General features: G+C 63.5%; 1 protein-coding gene across 3 annotated transcripts in view; it reads left to right on the top strand.

Annotated features, from left to right (window-relative positions):
- Positions 1 to 212: 212 nt before the first annotated feature.
- NKD1 (NKD inhibitor of WNT signaling pathway 1) overlaps positions 213 to 25,624 on the top strand; it is a 59,896-nt gene continuing 34,484 nt past the window's right edge. For 2 of the 3 annotated variants that reach the window (XR_006741887.1, XM_045582881.1), the window contains exons 1-3: positions 214 to 440; positions 595 to 627; positions 1,211 to 1,344. Coding sequence is in view for 2 of the 3 variants with exons in the window: in XM_045582881.1 (XP_045438837.1) it covers positions 416 to 440; positions 595 to 627; positions 1,211 to 1,344 (192 nt within the window). In the remaining variant the exon portion in view is untranslated. Of the gene's footprint in view, positions 441 to 594; positions 628 to 1,210; positions 1,345 to 25,624 lie in introns of all 3 variants that reach the window. The other variant, XM_036441004.2, reaches the window with a different exon arrangement.

Genomic DNA, 25,624 nt, shown 5'->3' with positions numbered 1-25,624 from the left:
GTCTCGCCGCGCCCGGCCCCCAGCTCTCTGACCACGCCCCCACCGCTGGCCCCGCCCCGCCGCTAGTCGCGCTCCAGCCGCTGACCACGCCCCACAGACGGCCCCGCCCCTCTGGCCCCGCCCTCGCCCCGCCCCCGGCGGCCGCCTCGCCTTTGATGCGCCGCCTTGGCCAATGGGCGCGCGGGGCGGCGCGGGGGCGGCGGGCCGGGGGCTCGGCGCGGCGGCGTCAGTCGGCGGCAGGAGCTGGTCCCGGCGCCGCCTCGGGCTCCGCTGGGCTCGGGAGCCGCTCCCGGAGGCGGAGGAGGCGGAGGCGGCGGCGGCGGCGGCGGAGGAGGAGGAGAGCCAGGCCGGGGCGGCAGCCGCGGGCCCGCGGGCCGGGCGATGGCTTAGGGCGCCCCGCCGCCGCGCCCCCAGCATGGGGAAACTTCACTCCAAGCCGGGTCAGTGTCTGTTCCCCGGCGCGCCGGCCCGGCCCCGGCCCCGGCCCCCGCCCCCCGCCCCCGCCCCCGCCCCGGCCCCCGGCCCCCCCCGCCCCCGCCGCCCGCCGCTAACTCTCTGCCTCTCCTTTCTTTCCGCCCCGCGATGTGCCTGCAGCCGCCGTGTGCAAGCGCAGGGAGAGCCCGGAAGGTAGGGCGCGGGGCGCGGGCGGGGGATGGAGGGGATGGAGGGGACGGCCTAGCCCGCGGGATCCCATTACCAGGCCGCCTCCGCCCCAGCTGCGGCCGCCGGTCCCGCAAACGTCCCCCGGAGCAGCCTGCGCGCCCCCTCTCCGCCCCCGCCCCGCGGTCCCGCGCCCCCTCCCTCCTCTCACGGTCCCCGCCCTCCGCGCTCGCTGCGCCCTCGCTTCAGACCTCCCAGCCCTTTCCTCCCAAACCCCGTCCCCTCTCTGCCAGGGGGTGGCTCCTGCGCCCCCTGCACCCCGTGCACCCCTTCCCCTGACCCTCAGCTCCCTCTCCCCCCGCCCCGTGCTCCTGCACCCCGTCCCAGCGGTCCTGGCCTCCGGGAGGCTGGCGCTTCTGTTCCCCAGACCCTTCCTCCTCGGGAGGGCACTGCCCCCGCCCCCCTTGCAGCTCCCCTCTGGGTCCCTGCTCTCGGGGCTCCTCTGAACCCCCTTCTGGCTGCCTGGGCGGTCTCTCGGGTTGTTTCCCAGCTCGGAGCCCCCTCCCAGCCCTCGCCTCCCGGTAACTTTGGGACCGTGTCCTCCCGCCAGGTGACAGCTTCGCCGTGAGCGCCGCCTGGGCCCGGAAGGGCATCGAGGAGTGGATCGGGTGGCAGCGCTGCCCGGGCGGCGGCTCCGGACCCCGACAGCTGCGGGCGGCGGGCACGGCCGGCAGAGGAACCCGGGTACGATCCCCACACCCCCTTCCTCCGCCTCCTGGTGGGTCTCCATCCCCTCCCCAGCGATCCGCACCCTCTGGGCACCGCTGAGCCCGGAGCCCCTCCCCCGCTGCCCCTGCCCCCCACCCACATGCCCCCCTGCCCCCAGGCCGGCGGGAACCTCACAGGTGGCTGGGTGGCAGTCCTCTGTGTGGCTGGGACAGGTCCGAGGGAGCAGGTGGGGCAGGTCCGGCCGGTGATGGGGAGCTGGTCTGAGCTGCGGGACGGGGGGTTCTGCTCTGACTGCCTCAGTGACCAGCACTCCCAGGTGGGCTTACTGGTGGGGCTGGGGCGAGAGCAGAGACTGAGGGGTGTCGGGGACGGAGCTGGCTTCCAAATAGGATCCGTGTGTCTGTGCGTCCATCAGCCCCGTCCGCCCGGGAGCCAGCGGGTCAGGCTGCCATCTGGGTGGCAGGGCATGGGGGCCGCCGAGAGCCGGTGGAGCCCCCAGCCGGGCCCAGGAGGACAGGAGAGAGAGCTCCCGCATTCGCCGCTCGCTGGGGGGCCCCTCCTGAGGTCCCGCAGTGGGATGGCTCCTGGCCCGCGGTATGTGTGCGGGGAGTGAGTCTGCACCGCGCCCGGCCAGGGACTGGCGCTCACACAGGCCCGCGGAGTGCCGAGCGCCACACGGGCTCTCAGATGGTCTGCGTGCCACTCCGGCGCGCCCAGATCAAAGCCGGATCCACTTTTTGATGTGACATTTAATTTTTTTTTTTTAACTTCGAGGGGAACAGGCTGAGTCTCAGGTCTGGTTAGTGCTTTGGTCTTGTCCGCGGGCTGGGGAGGGCCTGTGGAGTGTGTGTGTGCGTGTGCGTGTGTGTGTGTGGTGATGGTGGGACCGGGCTGGGCGCAGCTCCATGGCCCGGGCTAGGGGTGGGAGGTGAGCCCGGGGAGACAGGCGACTCCCGGGCACGGCTGGAATCGCCCCTGATTCCGGGAGAAGCTCGCACCTGCCCCCTCCGCTGCCTCCGCTTACCGAGCCGGGCCTTTCCCGGCCGCACGTCTGCACGCCGAGGCCAGGCAGGTCGGAACGGGCGCTGCCGCCACCCCTGGTCCGGCCAGAGTGTGCCGGGTGGGGCGCGGTCGCTGGGCTCTTTGAAAACAGACCCGCCAGCCTCCCCCCCTCCCGCCCCCCGCCCCAGCATCTCGAGTTTACGACCCACATCTTCGTTTTAAAGCCCAATGAAAGCGATCCGACGGAGCCACACGCACACACGCATTCGTGGCCCGAGACACAGGCCAGCCGAGTGGCTTTCCATTAATCAAGTTTGGGTTTTTTCCCGCCTGTTTATTTTTACAAAGTATTCCTGCAGAATGACAGTGGTTTTTTTTTTGCAGCCCCCCCCCTCCCCCCATCCCCGCACCCCCTTTCCCTAAACGGCCGGCAGCCTGCCCCGTGCTTCAGGGGAAACTTGAAATACATCGAGGCTCCCTTCAGCCGACTTTTATCTTCAAAGCCGGAACAAATGTTCCCCGCATGTGTCTGGTGGGTCTCCTTGGCATCCAGGCCTGGAGGAAGGACGGGGGGAAAACAAAAGTCTGTCGTTTTTAATTAAATAGTGGCGTTCACGGCAGAAGGAATGCGGGCCAGTAAAAGTTGCCGTGGGGGGAAGCGAGGGCGGGCGGGGAGGGGCCCCGGCTTGAGTCGGTGGCTTTGGTGGAGGCACGGAATTGTGGTGCCTGGCCTGGTTCTGTCCCCCAGCTGGGGACGGCCACCGCTCCCCCCGCCCCCCCATCTCAGAGAGACACGGAGGGGCCATTACTGTTTGTTCAAAGCACTTTTGAAGATGTGAGGCATAGAACCATGACCGTGACACATGTTGGGTGGTGGGTGGAGGAGAGTGGAGGGTGGGGGTGGGGGTGGGGGTGGGGGTGGGGGTGGGCCCTGCCCTCAAGATATTAAGGGGAGGGGACCTTTGCTCCTTGAAGTTGTGCTTGGGACTGGGACCCGCACACCTGGCTGTGCAAGGGCCCAGGCCCAGCTGCTGAGCCCACAGAGGGGGACATAGAACATGCACAGAGGGGGGAGGTCACGTGCACAGAGGGGAGAGGTCACGTGCACAAAGGGGAGAGGTCATGTGCACAGAGGGAGAGGTCATGTGCACAGAGAGGGGAGGTCACGTGCCCAGAGGGGAGAGGTCATATGCACAGAGGGAGAGGTCACGTGCACAGAGGGGAGAGGTCATGTGCACAGAGAGGGGAGGTCATGTGCACAGATAGGGGAGGTCATGTGCACAGAGGGGAGAGGTCACGTGCACAGAGGGAGAGGTCATGTGCACAGAGAGGGGAGGTCATGTGCCCAGAGGGGAGAGGTCACGTGCACAGAGGGGAGAGGTCACATGCACAGAGGGGAGAGGTCACGTGCACAGAGGGAGAGGTCACGTGCACAGAGGGGAGAGGTCACATGCACAGAGGGGAGAGGTCACGTGCACAGAGGGAGAGGTCATGTGCACAGAGAGGGGAGGTCATGTGCACAGAGGGGAGAGGTCACGGGGGCCCAAGGTGGCCTGCACGGTGGTTTCAGGTGGTACCTGGAGGAATATGCTTAATCCTGACAGTTCTGTTTTCTTTTATCTAAAGAAAAAGAGCTAGGACATCAAACTTGTGATGTCACAGACGCTCTTGTGACTCCCAGATAAAGAATGAAGTGCCAGGGGTCAAAATGATGGCTGTGGGGACGGAATGCCCAAAGTTTGGGAGACACGGGACCCCCCCCCCCCAGGACGGCGGTGGGCAGCCCACAGTCTGGTTTCTCCCTGGGACTCCCAGAGGCAGGGGCGGGGCTGCAGGTTCTCCTGTGATGTCGTCCGGACGGGGCAGGTGTGGGCTCCCATGTCTGTGGCTCCCAGGGCTGGCAGGGGTGCCCCCCCCCCCCAGCTGCCCCAGGCCTGCCTTGGGGTTGGCCTCTGTCCCAGCCCCTTCACGGGCCTTCCACCGAAGTGGCTGGGGACACGGTGGTGGCTCATTGGTTCCTCTGATTATTACCGCAATGGTAACTACTGCTTATTAAGTGTCTGTGTCGAGCACGAGGCCCACCTTATCTTAACCCTCCCCATAGCCCGTGGGGTTAGCAGCCAGCGGGGGGACTCTGTCCCTTTCTGGAGCCCCTTCTAGGACGTCGGAAGCCCCAAGGTGAGGCAGGTTTTGGGGTACACAGATGCGGGAGGGGCCCCTGCTTGCCCTCATTCTCCCTGATGGCGTCTGAGTGGCTTAGGAAGCGTTCAGGGCAGGTCCGGGTCACATGCAAGGTCCTGGGGTGTCAGAGGGGCCCCCCCGCTGGCACCGACCCAAGCCCGTCTTCCCGAATGCAAACCAAACGAGGCCAGGCTCTGCCCCACGAGCAGGTCAGCTCGGACGAGCCACGCCACCTTCATACACCTCGGTGGGCTCATCTGCAAAATGGGTCTAAGACGGTGGTCAGCAAACTCATCGGTCCAAAGAGCCAGATACCAACAGGACAATGATTGAGAATTCTTTGGAGAGCCAAAGATTTTAAACGTAAACTTTTTCTAACGCCACTTCTTCAACATAGACTCGCCCAGGCCGTGGCATTTTGTGGAAGAGCCACACTCCAGGGACCACAGAGCCACATGTGTGACTCCATGAGTCACAGTTTGCCAATCACGGGTCTAAGAAAATCACCCCCGGCCGGCTTCCGGCAGATGACAAACCGGGAGGGTCACTGAGACACGGGGAGGGGTGGAGATGGGGACCCCAGATTATGAGAGCAGAGTCCCCCCGTCCCTTACCACTGTAGACTCCCTTGGAGGGACACAGGTGCTTCCGTGTCCTCTCCGTGGGTTCAAGGTCACGTCCAGGGGAACGTGAGCTCCGGGGAGAGAAATAATGAGGAACGGGAGGTGCACGCGTCCCACGAGAGGAACACTAAAAGGGGCGGTCATGTGCCCCCAGCAGCGTGCCCGCGGGGAGGGTAAAATAAGCGCAGAACGGGGTCCCGGATGGTCTTGGACGCAGGAGGCAGCACCAGGCAGCTGCACCTTTGGGATGTGGGAGCTGGACGGGGTGAAAGAGGAAAGCTTAGCAGCACAGAGACCTCGCTGGAGCAGCCCCGAGGAGCAGGGCGTGTGTGCCTGTGTGCACACACCTGCTGCGTGTGCTCGTGTGTGTGTGTGTGTGTGTGTGTGTATTGGAGTCGGCTGCCTCCCCACGCCCAAGTGGCCCTTTTGTCCTTAAAAAAAATAAGTATATATATATTTTATTGATTTTTTACAGAGAGGAAGAGAGAGGGATAGAGAGAGAAACATCAATCGGTTGCTTCCTGCACACCCCCTGCTGGGGATGTGCCCGAAACCGAGGTACATGCCCTTGACCAGAATCGAACCCAGGACTCTTCAGTCCGCAGGCCGACGCTCTATCCCCTGAGCCAAACGGTTTTCTGCTCTTTTGTTCTTTTCCGTGCAGGGAGCTGGGTCCGGGCAGGCCGGGCTGCCTGGAGCAGAGGGGCTGCCAGGCTGTGTGGGGGTGTGAGGCGGGGACACCCCGTGCCTCCTGCTGTTTGGGGGAGATGGGGAGGGCGCAGGCCGGGCTGGGGCCCGGGGTCCCCCGAGGGGCTGGGCGCTGAGGTTGGAGGCGGCCCAGCTGCTGCCCTCGCGCCGGATTCCCGGGGAATTACCCTTGAATGATACCAGTTGGCACAATTAAAAGGCCCATGTCTTCGGCATATGGAAAGTGTTAGGCCTCCTTACGTGGCTCCAAAGCTATGTGCCGGGAGGTGGACTTGACATTTGAGGTAAAGCATAAATTAAATATTTGGTGTTTTGGAATTAAGAGACGATTTGCTTTGAGGCTGGCAGAGGCATGTGGGCCTCCGCTCGCTGGCATCTCGGGGCGCTCCCCGGAGGGCTCCCCTGCCCGGCACCCCGGCCGGTGTCCAGCCCCGCCCGGGAGCTTGCTCTCCCCCAGGGCGGCCGGAGGAGGGCGGGCGGCCGGGGCTGGGCACCGCGCCAGGGGTGGCTTCTGGTTTCCAGCGGCCCGCGCCCCTCAGGATGCCGCCCCCCTCGGAGAGCCTTCGGCCTGGAGGGTGTCCTTCTGCCTCTGGAAACTTCTCCTTTAAGAGGAGCCGTGCTCCCCGTGGCAGGCCGTGTGCACAGTCCAGTCTCTTGGCCTCGGGAACAGTCCCCTGCTTTTTAAAAAATATGTTTGGCCGAAACCGGTTTGGCTCAGTGGATAGAGTGACGGCCTGCGGACTGAAAGGTCCCAGGTTCGATTCCGGTCAAGGGCATGTACCTTGGTTGCGGGCACATCCCCAGGAGGGGGTGTGCAGGAGGCAGCTGGTCGATGTTTCTCTCTCATTGACATTTCTAGCTCTCTATCCCTCTCTCTTCCTCTTTGTGGAAACTCAATAAAATATATTTTAAAAAATATGTTTGTATTGATGTCAGAGAAGGAGAGAGGGAGAGGGAGAGGGAGAGAGAGGGAGGGAGAGAGAGAAAGAGAGAAGGAGAGAAACATCAATGAGGAGAGAGAACCATGGATCGGCTGCCTCCTGCACGCCCCACACTGGGGATTGAGCCTGCAACCCAGGCCTGCGCCCGGACCGGGAATCAAACCTTGACCTCCTGGTTCATAGGTCGCCGCTCAACCACTGAGCCGCTCCGGACAGGGCATGCATTTGCATTTTGTACAAATTGAGATAGACCCGGGGACAAGCCGAACCCGAGACGGCCACTGCGTGTCTTGGAGCGCCTCTCCCAGTGGGGATGGCGGTGAGCGGGGAAGGTGGGCGGTGGGCGGACAGAGGGTGCCTCTTTGTCCCAGGAAGCTCAGGCACCACGCTCCGGGACTGAACTGTCCCCCGGTCAGCTTGAAAAGGCAAGGCCGAGCCGTCAGCGAGGACAGAACGGCCTTCTGAGTAACACATCTTCCCTGCAGGAGCCCGGACGCACACAGTGGGCACGCACACACTGCTCGCTGAATGAATGAATGAATGAATGGGCGGAGGAGAGATTCGCTCACCATCCCTGTGCCGCCGCCCCCCCCCCCCTGCCCGATGGCGCTGGATGGCGGCGGTGGGGTTAGGCCTCCTCCTGCAGGCTCTCAGCTCCTCATTAGTCACACCCACAGCGGACTGTCACTCACTGTGAATTCCCGCCCCGGGCCGGGCATGGACCATACGGTAGCGAACAGGAGAGGTGTGGTCCCTGGCCCCCTGCAGCTTCCGGTCTAAAGGAAGAAGCCAGAGAGCGGGCCCCTTGTCCGACAGCCACTCGGAGGAGCTGTGAGCCGCGAGGAGGCCGGCAGAGGGCGGGCACGAGAGCCGGGGGAATGGGGGGCGGTCGGGCTGGGCCTCCAGAGGATGTGGGCTCCCCCTGTGTCCGCAGCCTGCGGGGACCGGCCCTCTCTCCTGGTGCCGGTCTCTCTGGAGAGCCCTGTGCCTCCGTGGCTCTCGGCACATTCCCCCGGACAGGTGTGCGGGGTGAGCAGGTGGCCGCCGGCGCCGCCCCGGCCACCAGCAGGCGCCTCAGAGCGGGTGACCGGGGAGTGTCGTGTGCCTGGGGCAGTCCGCCAGCTGTTGGGAGGGATCGGCGACCCCCGCCGCCCTGGGGTGGAGGATGGGGGTGCTAACGGGTACGAGGAGCTGGCAGGGGTGGGAGGTGGGGGGGGGCCTGAGGGCCAGGGGGCCAGAGGCAGTGACGAGCCAGCCCCAGAGGGAGCTCACCCGCCCCAGCACCGCTGTGAGCCCAAGGGGAGAGGGCCTTTGTCTTGTCCACCAGATGTGCCCGGAAGGGGGTGTGGGGCAACCCTCCGGGCCCCTCTGAGGCCCCCTGGCTCTGGCGTCAGGTGCCCCTCAGCCTCCTCGTCCGGGGCTCCTTGCCGCCTCGCTCGCCGCTGGCTGTGGGTTCACCATGCGCTTTGGTTTAGAAACTTCTGCAGTTTTCAGGTTGCCTGTTGGATTCCAAAGCAGGCACTTCTGACTTCCCTCTCCCTTTTTTTTTTCTTCTCACTCACACATGTTCTTTTTGTGGCTCTTGTCTCTCACAGACATTCCTTCTCTTCCTCTCGCTCTCACTCCCCCTCCCGGTCCCCCCCGCCCTCTCCCCCCCCCCCGCCCCCCCCGAGGAAGGAAAAAATTCAGACTCGCACAAACAAAATAGCTGCCATTCCATGAGCGAGCACTGAGGCCGGGCCCGGAATACCCCGGAATCCGCGCCAGCGCGAGCTGAAGGCCCCGTTGTTGGGTCGGCCCGCGCCCGCCCTTTGATGTCCCGGCTCCGTTTATGCTGGGCCGCTGCCCGCTCCTTTATGGCGGCAGCAGCCCTCCCCACGCTCGGGCCCCGGGCCGGCCAGGCCCAGGTGGGCGGGCGGAGGACGGCCTTCTCCACACACGCGTGCCCGGGACATAAGTGCCCCTTTGATAGCTTCCCGGGAGGCCGAGGGGCCGCGTGTCCGCGTGGGCCCGGCCGGGGCCTCGCGGCGAAGCCTCAGGTGCCGCCGCCGCCGCCGCCGCCGCCGAAGTCACCCTCCACCCGGGAAGGTGGTGCCCGCGGGCCCTCGCCAGGGTGGCCCCGGGGTGTTCGCTCAGAGGGCAGCGTGCCGGCCGTCTCGCCTTCGCTTTGCTCCCCCTGCGAGCCACATGGGCGGAGGCCTGTGTGTGTGGCCGTGTGTGTGTGTGTGTGTGTGTGTGTGTGTGTGTGTGTGTGTGTGTGTGTGTGTGGCTGTGTGTGTGTGTGTGGCTGTGTGTGTGTGTGTGTGTGTGGCTGTGTGTGTGTGGCCGTGTGTGTGTGTGTGTGTGTGTGGCCGTGTGTGTGTGTGTGTGTGTGTGTGTGGCTGTGTGTGTGTGTGTGGCTGTGTGTGGCTGTGTGTGTGTGGCCGTGTGTGTGTGTGTGTGTGGCCGTGTGTGTGGCTGTGTGTGTGTGTGTGTGTGGCTGTGTGTGTGTGGCCGTGTGTGGTGTATGTGTGTGTGGTCGTGTGTGTGTGTGTGTGTGTGTGTGTGTGTGTGTGTGTGTGGACAGCGCCTTTCGGGGACTCCGGGGAGCGGGTGGGCTTCCCCATGGGGTGGCATCGGCCGGAAGGGCCCTCCCTCCTTTGGGTTCGGGTTTCCCAGCTGAGAAGCAGGAGGAAGCGTTGATTAGAGTCTAAGGTGACCAGACAGTCCAATTTTTAACAATTTGTCCCGCATCCCTAGGCGTTTTGGTGTTTTTCTTCCCAAAAATCGGGACTTTTTAAAAATGCCGCAGGACGCGGGACAAATTGTTAAAAGTCGGGACTGTCCCTCCAAAAGCGGGACGTCTGGTCACCTCATTGTAGTCCAGCAGCTCCCTATTGAATAGAGACACTCCCTTCAAGTCATCTGTGCGTCTGTGCGGGACACCGGGGACCTGCCTTCGGCCAGGCGCACGTTTGCTCGATCGATCGATCAATCGCGTGTGATCCTCGCTCTCGTGGTGCTTCCCCTCCCGCAGGAAGTGTTTTTAAAAGCAGATGGCACCGTCCTCGCGGTGATCTCTGTGCCCCAGAGGAGAAGTCCGGGTGCGCTGAGAACATCTCACGGGGGTCAGACCTCGTGGCGTGGCTGTTGGTCCCACACGTCTCCGAGGCGCTCGGGGTGCGGGGGCCCCTGTGAGGGACAGGACACCGTTCCTGCCTCAGAGGCCGTGGCGTTCCGTGGGACCCGACGCGCGTCTGCCTCGCGCTGATTTTTCTTGCCTGATTGCGTTGGCTGCCATCTCCCATGCTGCTTAGTAACCGTGAGAAGCGATGGATGCCCGCTGCTTGTCCGCCTAAGGAAGCTTTCTTCCAGGCCTGGCTCGCTAAGAGTGTGTACAAGGGGGAATGCTTGTGGCATTTTACGAACGCTGCTGGGGTGCTGATGGGGTCTGGCCTTCTTCCCACGCGCGGGATCTGTACGTGTGACTGGCACCGGTAGGCTTCCGAGCGCTCAGCTGTCCGCACGCCCAGATCCTTGTCACGGGAGAGCGCTGTCTTAAGATGTTTCTGTCTTTGATCCGCTGGCATGTCACGTTGGGGTTTTGATTTGGAAATTCATGTTAGATCCGTGGTCGGCAAACCGCGGCTCGTGAGCAACCTGCGTCTCTTTGGCCCCTTGAGGGTGGCTCGTCCACGAAATGCCACGGCCTGGGCGAGCCTATGTGGAAGAAGTGGCGTTAGAAGTTCATGTTTAAACAATGTGGCTCTCCACGCCGAGACCGGTTTAGCTCAATGGATAGAGTAGGGGTGTCGAACTCAATCAGAGAAGGGGCCAAAATCTAAAATCCAGCCTAAATCGCGGGCCGAATGGTTTACTGAACAGTCATAAACTGTCATTATGATGGAAACGCAGTGGAGTGCAGTGATGACAGCGCGGTGCGGGCCACATTGCAAGGCCTGGCGGGACGGATTTGGCCCGCGGGCCTTGTGTTTGACACATGTGGGATAGAGCGTCGGCTTGGGGACTGAAGGGACCCGGGTTCAATCCCGGTCAAGGGCATGTACCTTGGTTGCGGGCACATCCCCAGTAGGGGGTGTGCAAGAGGCAGCTGATCGATGACTTTCTCTCATCGATGTTTCTAACTCTCTATCTCTCTCCCTTCCTCTCTATACAAAATCAATAAAATATATTAAAAAACAACAACAAAAAAAACCACACAATGTGGCTCTCCAAAGAAATATCTTCTGTCGTTGTGCTGTTGATATCTGGCTCTGTGGACTGGTGAGTTTGCCGACCACTGGGCTAGGTGGTTTGGCTCGTAGCTTGGAAAGACGGATATGGAGCAACCAAGGCCCTATGAAGGGGTGACTAGAGGTCGCCCTGGGGACATGGAGTGTCAGAGGTGGTCTCGAAGGGGCAGTGAGTCAAGTCCAAGGTGAGTAGGGGTGGAGCGGCGGGGAGCAAGGCTGAGGGAGGGAAGGAGGAGGGCACTCCGAATGTCTGCAGGGTCGGCCGGCAGCGGTGCACCTGAGACAGCGGTTCACCTGAGACGCTGATCGAAGCCCTGCCCCTCGTCTGCAGTAGTTTCCTCACATCCTCTTTCTGCTCTTGACCTCTCAGGAGGGGAAAGCGGCAGCGTCTAGGTCAGACCACACCGTGACCGGGCTCCCTCTGCAAGCCAGACGTGGAGGGGCACCCCTAACCAGCTCCCCGAAGCTAAGGTGACCGGACGTCCCGCTTTTGGCGGACAGTCCCGATTTTTAACCATTTGTCCCCCGAGGCGTTTTTAAAGAAGTTCCGATTTTTGCAAAGAGGGCCCGGAGCCGCAGGTAGCAGGCCAGCCAAACAGCCTGCCTCCTGCCCGCCCCGCACTGGGGACGGAGCCAACCTGCCAGGCATGTGCCCTGACCGGGAATCGAACCGAGGCCTCCCGGGCCATAGGCTAGGCCGGGGTCCCTGTCCCTAAAGCCCTCTCGTCAGAGCCGCTCTATACCAGCGGATGGGGACCCGGTAGGAAAGCTGGAGGGGAGGGGGAAGGGGGGCAGGGCCGGGGCCGGGATGCACTCCCGCCTGTGGACTGGATCCAGCGCGTGGCCCGGTGGAGAAGCTGGCACAGTTCCTGGCTGTGCCATGCTCTCAGGTGGTGCCCGTCTCCTCCTATGCCCTGCCCCATGGCTGTGGCTCCTTAGACCTGCCAGTGGCCTGGGCGCCTTCCGGACAGCCATGGTCCCCCGGCCCCGCCCCCATGGCTGCAGGCCCCGCCTCCTGTGCCCGGAGGAAGGGGCCCGCACAACTTCCTGTGATGGCGGGGGATTGCCTGTCTGCCCCGCCCTGGGTGGGAGCTGTTAGCCACCCGTGGCTCCGAGCACTTGGAACTGAATGCAGATGTATTTTATTTGGATCGGCGTGGCTGTCCATTTACATAGCACAGCTCTTGCCCTGACTGGTGTGGCTCAGTGGATAGAGCGTCGGCCTGCGGACTGAAGAGTCCCGGGTTCGATTCCGGTCAAGGGCGTGGACCTGGGTCGCAGGCACATCCCCAGTGGGGGGTATGCAGGAGGCAGCTGATCTATGTTTCTCTCTCATCGATGTTTCTAACTGTCTATCCCTCTCCCTTCCACTCTGTAAAAAAAAACCACAATAAAAAGTTCTTTAAAAAAAATAAATAAATAGCATAGCTCTGGACCGATGGAGAAGATCCTGGCACTGCAGCGCCCCTGGCTAACCCTGACCCTGCCATAACCCTAACCATAACCCTAACCATAACCCTAATCCTAACTGCACCCCAACCCTAACCCACACTCTCACTGTAACCACCGCGCAGCTAACCCCCCTCCTGAGGGCCGTCCGAGGGGGTGCCTGCACAGGTGGCCCCCGGGAAGCCCTGGGGAGGCCCTCTGGGTGCTTCCCGGACCAGCTCCTGGGAGTCCCGGCTCTGCTCCGGTGGAAGGAGGCAGCTCGGCGGGTCACCAGCGTGTCGGTTGATGGGGTGATGGGAAGGGCCCTGGGGCACCTTCTCCTGGTGCCACAGACCGGGGCCTTCTAACGTGGTGGTGCTGGTGGCACCTGCCTCTGGGTGCTGGGTGCTGGGTGCTGGGTACCGGGTGAAGACTCTCCCCTTGGCTGTGGTCTGGGCGCTGCAGGCAAACCCCCGGCTGGGGCTGGGGCTGGGGCTGGGGCTGGAGCCGCGCCGAGGGGGGCCAGCTTTTCTCCCGGCGGGAGCTGGCCTGTGTGCGGAGCGCGGTGGTTTGCTGAGTCTTCCCCTTCTCCTGCAGCCTCCACCCTCAGAGGGGCCTGGCGGACCAGGGCAGGGCTTCTCTCCCGGGATTTGGAGTGACTGACCGTGACGTCTGTGAGCCTCTGGTTTTCCATCTGGGCAGTGGGTTGCTGGGACGGATGTAAGACCTGTCGTGTGCCGTGTGCTGAGCGTGGATGTGGCTGGAGGCCCTGTGCCAGGACGGGGGTTTCTGCACCGAGAGCTGGTCCTGGCGGCTTCGCTGGGTCACGGCACACCCTCCCGGCCGGCCCTGCGGGTGTCCGGCCGCCGGGGCCGCCCTCTGCGGGAGAGCGGGAGGGAGGCGGGGCGGGCCGAGGGGCTGCCGTCGGCTGCCGGACACAGGCAGTTGGGTTGCAGGAGACCCTCACGGCCTTGGCCGCGGTTGGTGACACGGGGACTGCGCTCGGCCGCCTTCCAGTAACAGCACCACATCCCCTCTCGGAGATCACGGAGTGAGAGACGCTCCGAGGCTCCTCCTGGGGGGGAAGATGGAGAGGCCGGTGGGCGGCGTAGCGGGGCCCTGCCCGGAGCACCAGGGCTGAGTGCGTGGCGGCGTTTGGGGCTGCGGGGGGCGGGTCTTGGGAGTGTCAGTGCCCGAGACCGGTCCCTCCTGCTCGACAGCCCCTCGGCGTCACTCACACGCTCCCACAGCACCTTCCCCCCTCCCCCTGCACCTCCCCGAGGCACGTGAGCATCGCGGTCCAGGCTCAGCTCAGAGCCTGGAGCGGCTCATCTCGCCGCCCTCCATGAAGAGCCGTTTCTGGGACTCAGTGAGTCTCGTTTTCCCCCCTGCTCGTGGCAAGCCCCCGTCCGAACGCACGTGGAGGATTCCATGGCCTCGGGTTGATCTGTGTTCAGCCAGGCTGCTCCTACGGCGCCGTTAGGGTTTTACAGAATCGCACTCCTATGTAACCCCAGAGCGACTTCCCGAGACCTTCAGGGGCTGGGCGGGGCGGGGCGGGGGCCTTCCCACACTCTCCCGCCTCTCCTCCCGGTGACCTCCTCCTCACACTCGGGCTTTTTCGGGCACCGCCCCCTACCCCAGGGCCTTTGCACATGCTGTTCCTTCTGCTTGAGATTCTCTTCCCAGTACTCTGTGCCCGGTTCTCCCCCCGCTAGTCCGTCAGGATTCAACGTCCACATCACCACCTCCGAGCAGCTTCCCGGGGCCCCGCTCAGAACCAGCTTCCTTCCTCCCCATCCCCGTCCCTGTCCCTGTCCCCGTCCCCGTCCCCGTCCCCATCCCCGTCCCCATCCCGTCCCCATCCCCATCCCCGTCCCCGTCATCCTCAGGTGCTCGCCACCCGTGCTCATCAGGGATTTATCCAGGTGGTGATTGAGTGACAGCTCCCTGCCGGCAGGAGCATCAGCCCGGTGGGGTGGGGGGGGGGGCGGTTACCCCGAGCTCCCGGCCTGGTGCTGTGGGGCACGTGTCCCGGACTCCGTGCAAAATGAAGCTGCTTTGCTGTCCTTTGGACGAGGCCCCTCTGCGCGCTCGGCTGAGCCATCCTGTTTGTTAATGGGGGGGGGGGGGGGGGGTAGGACCCAGGCACCTCTAAGGTGCTCCCATCTTGGACTTCTCTGGGAGTCACCCTGGGCTTTGTCCTGGGCCCGTGGGTCACGGGGAAGGTTGGGCGTTCAGGGTCACGTGCCCCACCCCTTCTTGTGTGATCTGGCTGGACAGGCTTGCGGGTCTGCTGTGGGGACCCGGGAAATAGCAATATTCTGTGGCCTGGCTGGTGTGGCCCAGTGGTTAAGCGTCAACTTAGGAGCCAGGAGGTCAGGGTTCGATTCCTGGTCAGGGCACAGGCCTGGGTTTCAGGCTTGATCCCCAGTGTGGGGCGTGCAGGAGGCAGCCGACCTAGGATTCTCTCATCATTGATCTCTCTCTCTCTCCCTCTCTTCCTCTCTCTCTCTCTCTCTCTCTCGCCCCCCCCTTTACTCTCTGAAATCAATAAAAGCATATTATTAAAAGTAAATAAGTCTCTGCACCCACTGGTCCTTCCCTCAGTGTGGGTGCTCAGCACCCCAAGGTTCCTCTTGTCCACCAGCTTGGGCGCAGCCTGCGGCCAGCAGACCTGGGCAGGGATCCCAGAATGCGCTGACCGCCGGGCAGGGGAGGGGGACACTGGGCTCTGGAACCTGCCACTGGTGTGACCTTAATCAGCTCTCCTAACCTGCGAGGCCTCAGTCTCCGTCTGTGAGATGGGACTGGAGCTGGCCTCCCTCTGGGGGCTGGTGCTGCGCTGTGACAAGGAATGACATTGCTCTTGGGGGGGAGGAGGCAGAAGTCTTTCTGGAATTCCCCTGCCGCTGTGGAAAGGTCTCTGTGACTTCCTTCTGGGAACCCCCTGCCCTCAGCACCACCCTCTCCCTGTCCCTCCACTGCCCCCCTGCCCTCCGTGTGGCCACCAGGTAGCTCATTGGTTTGTCCAGGTGGAGGGTTGCTATGGAGACTTCCCAGCGCTGCATCTGCCTGGGATGGTGGATGTCCTGTAACCGCCCCGCCCTGCCCCAGGGGCTCCGTTTGGAGTCTGGGCCTCCCCCCCCCCCCCCCCGCCCCCCTCCAGCTGCCCTGCAGCCCGGCAGCGCTCTCCTGGGTCAGAGCAGAACCCGCCTCCCGGACCGCCTGCGTGGCTGCCGCAGGGCTGGGAGCCGGTCCGCCCTGCAGCCCTTTGGGGCCTGAGACCCGGGATTACCCTCTGAGCGCCGCGCTGAGCCCCCGGAGCGAGCTCCTGTGCAGCGGGTGACCTGGGGCCTTCTCCGGCTCAGTGAGTACCCGGGTCCCTGTGGAGATGGCCAGGCCCGGCGCAGCCACGGGGCCGGAGAGGGGACGGGGGCGCCGCCCCGCTGCACCAGCGACAGCTGCCAACTATCTATATCTGGGCGCGGCCCCGGAGTCTCCTTCTAACACACGCGCGCGCACACACACACGCACACAAATATATGTGTACATATGTGTGTTCACCTATACATGTGTGAATGTTGTTGCATGTGTATTCATACCTAGACATTCCTAAATGTTACTTGTGCCTTATCCCAGCTTTTTTTTCTTCCCTTTATTTTATTTTATTGATTTTGTACAGAGAGGAAGGGAGAGAGATAGAGAGTTAGAATCATCGATGAGAGAGAGTCATCGATCAGCTGCCTCTTGCACACCCCCTACTGGGGATATGCCGGCAACCAAGGTACATGCCCTTGACCGGGATCGAACCCGGGACCTTTCAGCCCCCAAGCCGACGCTCTATCCATTGAGCCAAACCGGTCCTGGCATTATCCCAGCTTTTTGAAGTAAACATCCTCGCTCCCATTTTACAGAAGGTAAAAGTGAGGCCCTGAGGGACAAGGTCCTTTCTTCCGGGTAATGGGTATCAAGTGCTGGATCTTTGTTTTTCTTTTAAGTCTATTTTTATTGATGTCAGAGAGGAAGGGAGAGGGAGGGAGGAGGGAGGTAGCGAGGGAGGGAGGGAGAGAGAGAGAGAGAGAAACATCAGTGATGAGAGGGAATCATGGATCAGCTGCCCCTGCACGCTCCTCACACTGGAAATGGAGCCCACAACATGGTCACGTGCCCTGACGGGGAAAAGAACCGCTCTCTTCCGGCTCATAGATTGACCCTCAGCCCCTGGGCCCCCCTGCCCGGGCCGGAGCGCTGGGACTTGACACTGGATCCTCACTCAGGACGGACGGCCCGTGCTCCCTCTGCTCCCCACGCCCTCTCCAGGGACTCGGGGCTCCTGCCTGTCAGATGGGTCCGTGGCCCTGGCCTGGGTGGACAGCGCTTGACCAGTGGGCATGGGAAGCTGGGGTGCATGAGTCACCCCTCCCGACGGAAGGGGTGCTGCCCACCCCAGGCAGGGCTTGGGAGGGAGAGTCTGTTTGCATTGGTTGACATTTCTGCGCGATGCTGGGCCTCACCGTTGTCCTGGCCGAGCTGACACAGCTCGTGGGGGTAAGGGGACGGGGGGGGGGGGGAAAGGGGCTATATTTAGGGTTCCTCGGCTGGTGGCCTGTTTCTGGAAAGTCTCCATTCTGTTCCTCCCGCTGCTGCAGCCGAAGCTCAGGCCCGGCCAGGGGTCTGTCCTACACACGCTGGGCCTGAACCGATCCGGCCGAGTTCAGCAGCAGGCAGCGTGCGGGCCTGGCGTAGGTGGAGGGGGGGGGGGGCGTTAGGGGGGTTTGGGGGAGGGCCCTCACTGGGGGAGCAGCGGCCAGGGGGCCCTCCCCGCCGTGCAGGCAGGGGTGCAGGCAGGGGCCCTCCGGCGGAGGTGCCAGCTTCGCTTTGGCACCGCTGAGCGAACGGCTCCCTCCCCCTCTCCTTCGGAGCCTGTGAAAATAAAAACTTAAAAGACCCTCAGGTTTCAACAGTAAAACCAAATACACGAAACCAAGCTGCTTCCAGGCGGCGGGGCCCGGGCCGAACCCCCGGGCTGACTTCCTCCCGTCGGGATTTCAGGAGGGCTTGGAAACCTCTCCTCCCCTCGAACGGCGGCCTGGGCCCGGCATTCTCTAAAAGCAGAGCCGGCTGCTCGCAGCTTGGTTCCGTGCGGCCTGAGCACAATAGTGACTTCTGAGCCGCTCCCTTCCCAGCCCGAGCTCCCTTCCTGACACCATCCGCAGGGTGTGTGTTCCTCCCCCTTCAGCCGAGAAGTGTATTCTAAGATTTATCAGATCCCCCCGCCCTCCCCCTGTAACCCAGATTCTCGCTGGGAGAGGAGGAAGCTGGCTCAGAACACGTCCTCTGACTAGGGGCTCGGAGACGGGGGACCAGTCCTGGGCGAACATCAGCTCTAAGAGATGCAGCAGTGGTCCCACCGGCGTGGCTCCGTGGTTGAGTGTCGACCTAGGAACCAGGAGGTCAGGGTTCGATTCCCAGTCAGGGCACAGGCCCGGCTTGCAGGCTCCACCCCCACGGTGGGGTGTGCCGGAGGCAGCCGGTCTGTGATTCTCTCCCATCATGGATGTGTGTCTTCCTTCCTCTCTGAAATCAATGAAAAAAAAAAATATATTTTTTTAAATTAAAATAATAGCCGAGGCCGGTTTGGCTCAGTGGATGGAGCATCGGCCTGAATACTGAGAGGTCCCGGGTTCGATTCCTGTCAGGGGCGTGTACATTGGTTGCGGGAACGTCCTTGGTGGGGGGTATGTGGGAGGCGGCTGGTCGATGTTCCTCTCTCATTGATGTTGCTGGCTCTCTGTCCCTCTCCCTTCCTCTCTGTAAAAAATCAATAAAATATATTTTAAAAAAATTAAAATAATAAACTAAAACAAACATAAAAGATTGCACGGCGCCCAGGGGCTGGGCTCACGAGCATTTGCTTTGTAGACCAGACCCCCTGGGCTGGGGCCTGGGGCAGGGCAGCCGGAAGGGGGTTGGGTTTGGGGGAGGAGCCGGGGCTGATGGGGGTGCGGACGTTGGGGAGGGAAGTCTGCCTTCCTGCCAAGGGGGGTATCTGGGTGGGTCAGCCGTGTTCACAGTCCCCCCCAGAACTAACTGGGGTGCTCGGGGTCTCCGCCATGGTGTGTGTCTCAGGTCTGAGGGCTCCTTCCGGGGCTGTGGGGCCGAGTTCCGCCTTTAGGATGCTCGGGGCCTCCCTGCTGGGGAGCGGGCCCTGTCCTGTCTCCCCCCCACCCCTCCCATGGAGCCAGGGCTCAGCTGGGGACCTGCACGTGTGATTCTGGCTCCTACAGGATAAAGTAATTGTTTTTAATCCATCAGTTGCCAGCATTTAAAGATTGGACATTTTACATAAAAGTCCAGATAGGAGAGGATGGGAGATCTGCAAACACTGGGCGTATGTGTGGGCGTGGCCACCAGGGGGCGCCATGTGGAGCAGGGCTGCTAAATGGGAGGGCGCTGGCATTCGGGAGACATTCCTGGTTATGCTAGCCTGGCGGGGGGCTGTTACTGGTACCTGGTAGGTGGAGGTCGGGGTGCTGTAAACATCCTGTGGCACAGGATGGCCCCCCCAACCCCCACATCCATTGGGTTCCCCTTGGCTCCAGAGCTTTCCAAACCCACTCCTGGCTTCTGGAAGATTCCGAGTTCCCGAGATTGGTTGCTAGCTCCTTGGCTTATTCCTGCCTTTTGTTCAAAGTTGAGACGAATTGCCCACCCCCTCCAGCAGCTTGTGAATAACTGTTTTCCCCCCGAAATAAGTTCTTAGTCCTGATCAGGGTAGGAGGCATGGCTGAGCACCCCGGGTCTCAGCGCTGACCTGTCCCCGGAGCCTCTGGGGGCTGCGTGGAGGAGGCAGGCTGGCCGATGCTGCCAGGGAGCTTTCCTGCATTGCTCTGGCCTTGAGCTGTCCTCCGGGGGAGGGTTTGTTCTCTAGGCTCATGGCATGATTTTGTTTTCCTTTCTCCCCCTGATGTGGGTTGGGTAACCCTGGTTGTTATCGATACCAATAAAAGCGGAATATGCTCATGAGACCAGACGTCCTTCCGGACAAAGCCGGGCCGGAGGGAAGCCGGAGCCGGCAGCCGGGGGAAGGAAGCCTATTCTGGCACGGATTCTGTGCATCGGGCCTCTCGTACAAATACATCTTGATACTAAGGCGGCTGAATACGTTAGCACAGGGGTCGGCACACTGCGGCTCACCAGCCACAGGCGGCTCTTTGGCCCCTTGAGTGTTTAGCAAAGGCCAGCTAAGGAGGACCCTAATTAAGTTAATAACAACGCACCTACCTACATAGTTTACGTTTAAAAAATGTGGCTCTCCAAAGAGATTCCAGTCGTTGTCCTGTTGGTAGCTGGCTCTGTGGACTGATGAGCTTGCCGACCCCTGGCCTAGGATTGTATGTGTGCCTCACATACCTGTCTGAAACAGGCCTCCTGGTGGCAAGGTGACTGCCACTCAGGTCCTGAGTCCGTGGCCCAGGCTCCTTCCATCTTCTGGCTCACTCATCGGCCAGGGCTTCTGAGTTCTCTGCCTGGAGCTGATGAAAGGGGAATGAGAGAATGGAAAATCTCTACCTCCTTATGATTCCTGGGTGCGAGGTGGCGCATAGCACCTCATCCCATGGCCCCATGATGCAAGGGGTGCTGGGAAACGTAGTCGCATCCGGGCAGCCACCTCCCTGTGACCGCCCGCGCTGTGGAAGGGGGAGAGTGAAGGAGTGAGTGGCTCAGGTACCTAACGCCGCCCCAGCCGCACGGCGAGTCCCGGGACGGGTGCAGCCACTGCCTCTTGCATTCACTCCGCACGGGTACCACACACGTGCGTGTGCCCCTCTCCTGCCCGGTGCCCCGAGGGCCTCTCTGCCTTTGCCAAGGTGTTGTCTTCTTCGAACTCCTCGCAGAGATTTGGAGTCCTCCTTGCTGCGTGGGAACCCCCCGCCCCCCTCCCTGGCTACTTGCTCGGAAGCAGCTGGGTTGGGAGAGCTGGCGGCCCAGCCGGCGCCCACTCCCTGTGGCCGGTGTGTAGCTCTGGGCACTTAGTGGGCTGCCACAGAGCCGGTGGCTGGTTTTTCTGATCCGGGATGCTCTTGGTCTGTTCTGCAGCCCCGCTCCGCGGCTGTGAGTCTCCGGGGCTGGAGGAGGGGGACCTGGAGGAGGGGTGCAGGGGGGCGGGGGGGGGGTTAGGGTTAGGATTGGGGGCGGATCGTGCAGAGGGAGGCTGCCAGCTCGGTCGCCCTGAGCTGAGTGGGTGGGAAGATGTGCTTCCCGCCCAGCGATGCTTCTGTCTCTCTGCCCAGCCGTAGCGAGGCCGCTGCTGGACCAGATGCCAGCCTGGATTGGGGGAGCTCCCCGGGATGCTCCTGGAGGCCAGAGAGCATTGCCCGCCCAAGAATGTCTCCACTAATTAGCCCATTAGAGCCCACGGGCCTCAGATCGAGAATCGGGAGCTGTCTGCTAATCACGCCTCGGAAGTGATTTCCGCTAAACGATTGAGGGCCCCTCGGGCCTCTGCCTGAGCTCCTGCCAGGATGCGGCTCCAGCTCGGCTCTGTCCCGGGAGACACCTGCTCCCCCCGGGGCCGGGGGCGGCTGGGTCTGACAGGTGGCGTCTCCAGTCTTTCCAAAGAGCGTGGCGGCCTCACACCTTCCAGCCTGGGGGGTCCTTCCCGGGCCCCCCGGCAGGTCAGGCACACTGCTGCCTTCAGGAGGTGCCACTCTGGAGAACAGAGAGGGGTCGTTTTCCTGTTGTTGATGTTGTTGTTGTTCCCTTTCCTTCAAAACGTGGCCTTTCCAGAGATTTTGTTCCAGGGCGGGCAGACCTGCCGTGCGATTCGGATTTGGACCAGGTGGTGCCGGCCACCGTCCGGGCGCTGAGGGGCCGAGGCCCTCGCTGGCGTTTGTGCCGAATCTGCAGCTGGGACCGGGGCTGGGACAAGGGCAGTTTCAGGCTGGTCCGCTCGGGAGCCGGCGGGGCTGGCCGGGCCGGGGCGGGAGCGGAGACGGCGCCCAGCAGCTGGGCTCTGTCAGCCGCTCGGAGACGTGGTCCCCGCGGCCAAGGAATGCTGGGCCCGAGCTGAGATGAAGCTGCCTTGGACGCACATCCCGGGCCCTGGAAGGGGCTGAGCACCCCGGGCAGCCGGCCGAATGGGGACTCGGGGCCGGGATGCCGGGAACTGCAAGCTGGCCTGACTTCTGAGGCCGGGCTGGCTCTCCAGAGGCCTCCTGCCTCCAAGACCCGCCTCCAAGCGCCGGCTCAGGCGGCCGCTCCTCCTCCCAGCGCTCCCCCCTCCCCCAGCCCTCACTGCAGGCGGCCATCCCTCATCCCTCATCCCTCATCCCTGTCTCTGTGCCTCAGCCTCCCTCCTCTCCTCCCCCCAGGCTGCATCGGGAGATCACGGGCACCGAGTCCTCTCCCTTCTCTCCGGGGAGAACCTGTGATGGCAGGAACGGCTGCCGTGAATCCACACGCCCTCAGGTTCCGTGTTTCCTCCCGCCTCTGGCTGGGGAACGCACACGCCCAGCAGGCTCTCGGGTCCTCCGGGGGGTGTTTATCGGATGGGGTCAGTCCGCCAGGCCCTGACCTCCGTCCTCCTGCTGGCTCAGCCCACCCCGAGGCCCCGCCCGCGCACAGGACCGCGGGCCGCCTCCCGGGACCGCCGGCCTCAGGGGCGGAAGTGCTGTGGGGAGCAGGGCGGTCATCTGTGGATCCGAATGTGTCCCCCAACCAGGCTGGACCAGCCCTGCACCCTGCTTTCCGGCCCCGCGCCCAGCCCCACAGAGACACGCAGCTCCAACTCAGAAACTGCAAACAGTGCGTTTGTCCACAGTGTGCGTGTTGATCGGATGCGGCCCCACTGTGCGCCCGGCTCTGTGATGCTGTCCCTGTCCTCGTGCGATCGCTGCTCACAGTCAGGCTCCGGAGCACAGCGCCCCCTGCAGGCCTGGCGGGCGCCCCACGGGAGAAGCAGAAACACCCACGTGTTCATGCCTGTTGCATGCCAAACCGACACACGCTAGAGGCATTCCCGCGGGGTCATCCCTTTTGGGGGAGGGAGGCCATCCTGCTTCTCTGTTAGTCTTCGTGCACTTCACTCGAGCGTCACGCAGACACATGCAGAGCCAGGCGCTGTCCTCAGTGCCGTGCGAATGTCGCCGAGGCCCGGCCTCCCGCCGCCTCCATGGCGTGGGTGTTGCTGCCCTGTGCTGCAGGGGAGGAAACTGAGGCAGGGGGAGGGGAATGCCTTGCCCAGCATCACACACAGAGCCAAGACCCAAACCCCAGGCAGCCCGGGGCGGACGCTGGGCCCCAGGCCCCTCGGCGATGCTGCTGGCTCCCTGCGGCCCCACTGTGCGCTCAAGGCCGTCAGCACTCAGCCCGCTGTGCGGGTAAGGCCGTGGGGTCCTTCCTGGGTGCTTCAGGCATCGGTGTGTCCGCCCTTCACTCCACGTACGCGTCGGTTTGCTGTTTCTGAGTTGGAGCTGCGTGTCTCTGTGGGGCTGGGCGCGGGGCCGGAGAGCAGGGTGCAGGGCTGGTCCAGCCTGGTTGGGGGACACATTCGGATCCACAGATGACCACCCTGCTCCCCACAGCACTTCCGCCCCTGAGACCGGCGGTCCTGGGAGGCGGGCCCATGGTCCTGTGCGCGGGCGGGGGCCTCGGGGTGGGCTGAGCCGGCAGGAGGACGGAGGTCAGGGCCTGGCGGACTGACCCCACATAGGCCCCTGGAATCTTGTCGGAGCAGAAAGCCTTTGCAGACACCCCCTTGCCCTGCCTCCTCCCTCCTGCCCGGCAGGGAAACTGAGGCACGGCGCGGTCCTCCTCCCTATTAGCTCCTGTCTCCTAGGAGCAGGCCTGGAAGGGAGGGCCAGGCCCCAGCGGTGGGACGCAGGGAGCCGGTGAGGGCTGCGGAGCAGGGAGGGACCCTGTGGAAACAAGGGCGTGGGGTGGTGTGAGCCGAGGGCCCGGGGTGGCAGAGTTCTCCGGGGAAGCCAGCCTCAGGCTGCGGGCCTGGCTGGACCAGGACATCAGGTGGGAGGCTGCCCCGGGGGCCAGGCAGCCGTGTGGGACGGGGCCCAGGCACCCCAGGGGCCGCGGTCTGCTCCCGGGCGGAGCAGCCTGGTCTGCGTGTGGCACAGCCCGGCGTGGCCTGGGCTGGAGAGGCCTCACACCTGTCCGGTTCGCATTCTGGGCGGTGACTCGGCCTCAAGGCAAAGCTGGTGAGGCCGCGGGCGACGCCGGGCTGTGTTTTGAGCGGGAGCCAGGGGGGACGCAGGAGCAGACAGCCGGCCGGGCCAGTCGTGTTGGCCCTAGGTCAGTGGCAGCCGCCACGGCCAGCGCACGGCCGCCGTGGGCGGGGCCTCGCGGGCGGCTGGCCCCGGGGTCCCCAGCTCGGAGAGGACTCTCAGCGAGTCCCGGTCTCCCAGGGCGGCCCTTCCCCTACTAACCCCTGCCCGCCTGTCCCGCTCCATCCCGGTCCCCGCTCACTCTGGACGTTCTTATCCGCGGTGAACACACAGGGCCTGCGGGAGGAGGGGAGGGGTGGTGTGCGTTTTGGCCGCGTCTGTGTTAGACGCTGTGCCCGCTCCCTGGGCCTCGTGAGGAGGCAGCTGGGACGGCCGCTGTCCTGGATGAGTCCTCCACCCTCGTCGGGGCGGCTGGCGGTCCACAGTAACCGTGCTGCTGAGCGCCGGGGTGACCGTGGCCTGCACAGGCAGCGGGGGCACGCTTACAGAGGCGGGGCATCACGGCTGAGGTGGGAGTAGCCATCAGGAAGTGGACAGGAGAGAAGCAGGGGAGCGCCTGGGACCGAGGGCAGGGATGGGGAGGGAGACGGGATGGCAGGAGCTGACCGTGGGGGAAGGTGGGGTTGGGCAAGTTGTAGGCAGGGCCACTGGCCCATGACAGCCCTAGTCAGTTGTTTTTTTAAATATATATATATTTTTATTAATTTCAGAGAGGGAGAGAGAGAGAGAGAGAGAGAGAGAGAGAGAGAGAGAGGGAGGAATATCAGTGATGAGAGAGAATCATGAATGGGCTGCCTCCTAAATATCCCACTCTCGGGATAGAGCCCAAACAGGCCTGTGCCCCAACCAGGAATTGAACCGTGACCTCCTGGTCCAGAGTCACCCCTCACCCACTGAGCCACGCCTGGTTATCGTGTCCCCTTTCACTGCCCAGTTTGGGCAATAAAATACATGGACACCCAGTCCCAGGTCCCGGTGTCTCTGTTTTCCCCACGGGGACTCTGAGGCTCACGGAGACTGAGTTAGGGGGGCAGGACCCTGGATGAGGGTGGGGCGGGGCGGGGCGGGAACGGGGCCTGTCGGACCTCACAGCCCAGCCTTTGCCATCGCCCACACTGCCGTCCACAGGATGGCACACCATTACCGGTATGTGCAGCCTGACCGTCTCCGAGCGCGGGCTCTGTGCCCACGTGCTGCCAGGGGTGGAAGGGTGAGAGGAGGCGGACTGGGCAGGACTCCTCCAGCGGTTCGGTTCATAAGAGAAAAGCAGCGCACACTGGCTCGAGCACAGGGGGCGAGTTAGTGGTTCACGTCCTCGGAAGGCCCAGGGCAGTGTTGGCATACTGCGCGCCTGTGCCAGGCAGGTGGCCCTGTCTGTGGGGATCCCATGCATTGGGGGGCAGATGACAGCGCTGTCTGTCCTAGCAGTCTGGCTCACGGCCACCCTGCTCAGCAGGGCACACACGCTGGACCCTGGCAGCAGCGCCAGGCCTGTGCCCGGGCCAGGAGCCGCTGGCAGAGGCAGTGCCGGCTGCTCGGAGATCGGAGCCCGTCCCAGCCCCCGTGGCCTCTGCTGTTATCACCACGCGGCCGCGCGGTGCGGGAGGCGGCGGGTGGCGGCTGGCTGTGTGGCGGGCAGTGGCGGGGCGGGGTGGGGTGTGTGGGTCAGGGGCTGGGGCAGGAGCCCGTCACCTCCCTTCTGGAGGCCTGGGGCTCCTCTGGGGAGGGCACCGGCTCCCAGGCCGCGGAGAGCTTGGCCAGGACCTCGGGTGCCGAGCTGGGCCGGGCGCGGGCCAGGCCCTCCCTGAAGGAGGGCAGGGTGTCCTCACCTCAGGGCCGTTGTGTCCGTGACCTGGGTCACTGCCACCAGCTCGTCCGACCCTGCTTCCCGCCCGGGCAGCTCGGAGCACCGGGCGCGGAACCCCGGTGACGCCAGC

This window comes from Pipistrellus kuhlii, unplaced genomic scaffold, assembly GCF_014108245.1.
Source record: "Pipistrellus kuhlii isolate mPipKuh1 unplaced genomic scaffold, mPipKuh1.p scaffold_m20_p_17, whole genome shotgun sequence".
NCBI classification, from domain to species: Eukaryota; Metazoa; Chordata; class Mammalia; order Chiroptera; family Vespertilionidae; genus Pipistrellus; species Pipistrellus kuhlii.
The sequence above is the reverse complement of the archived record's forward strand: the minus strand, read 5'-3'. Positions and strand labels throughout refer to the sequence as shown.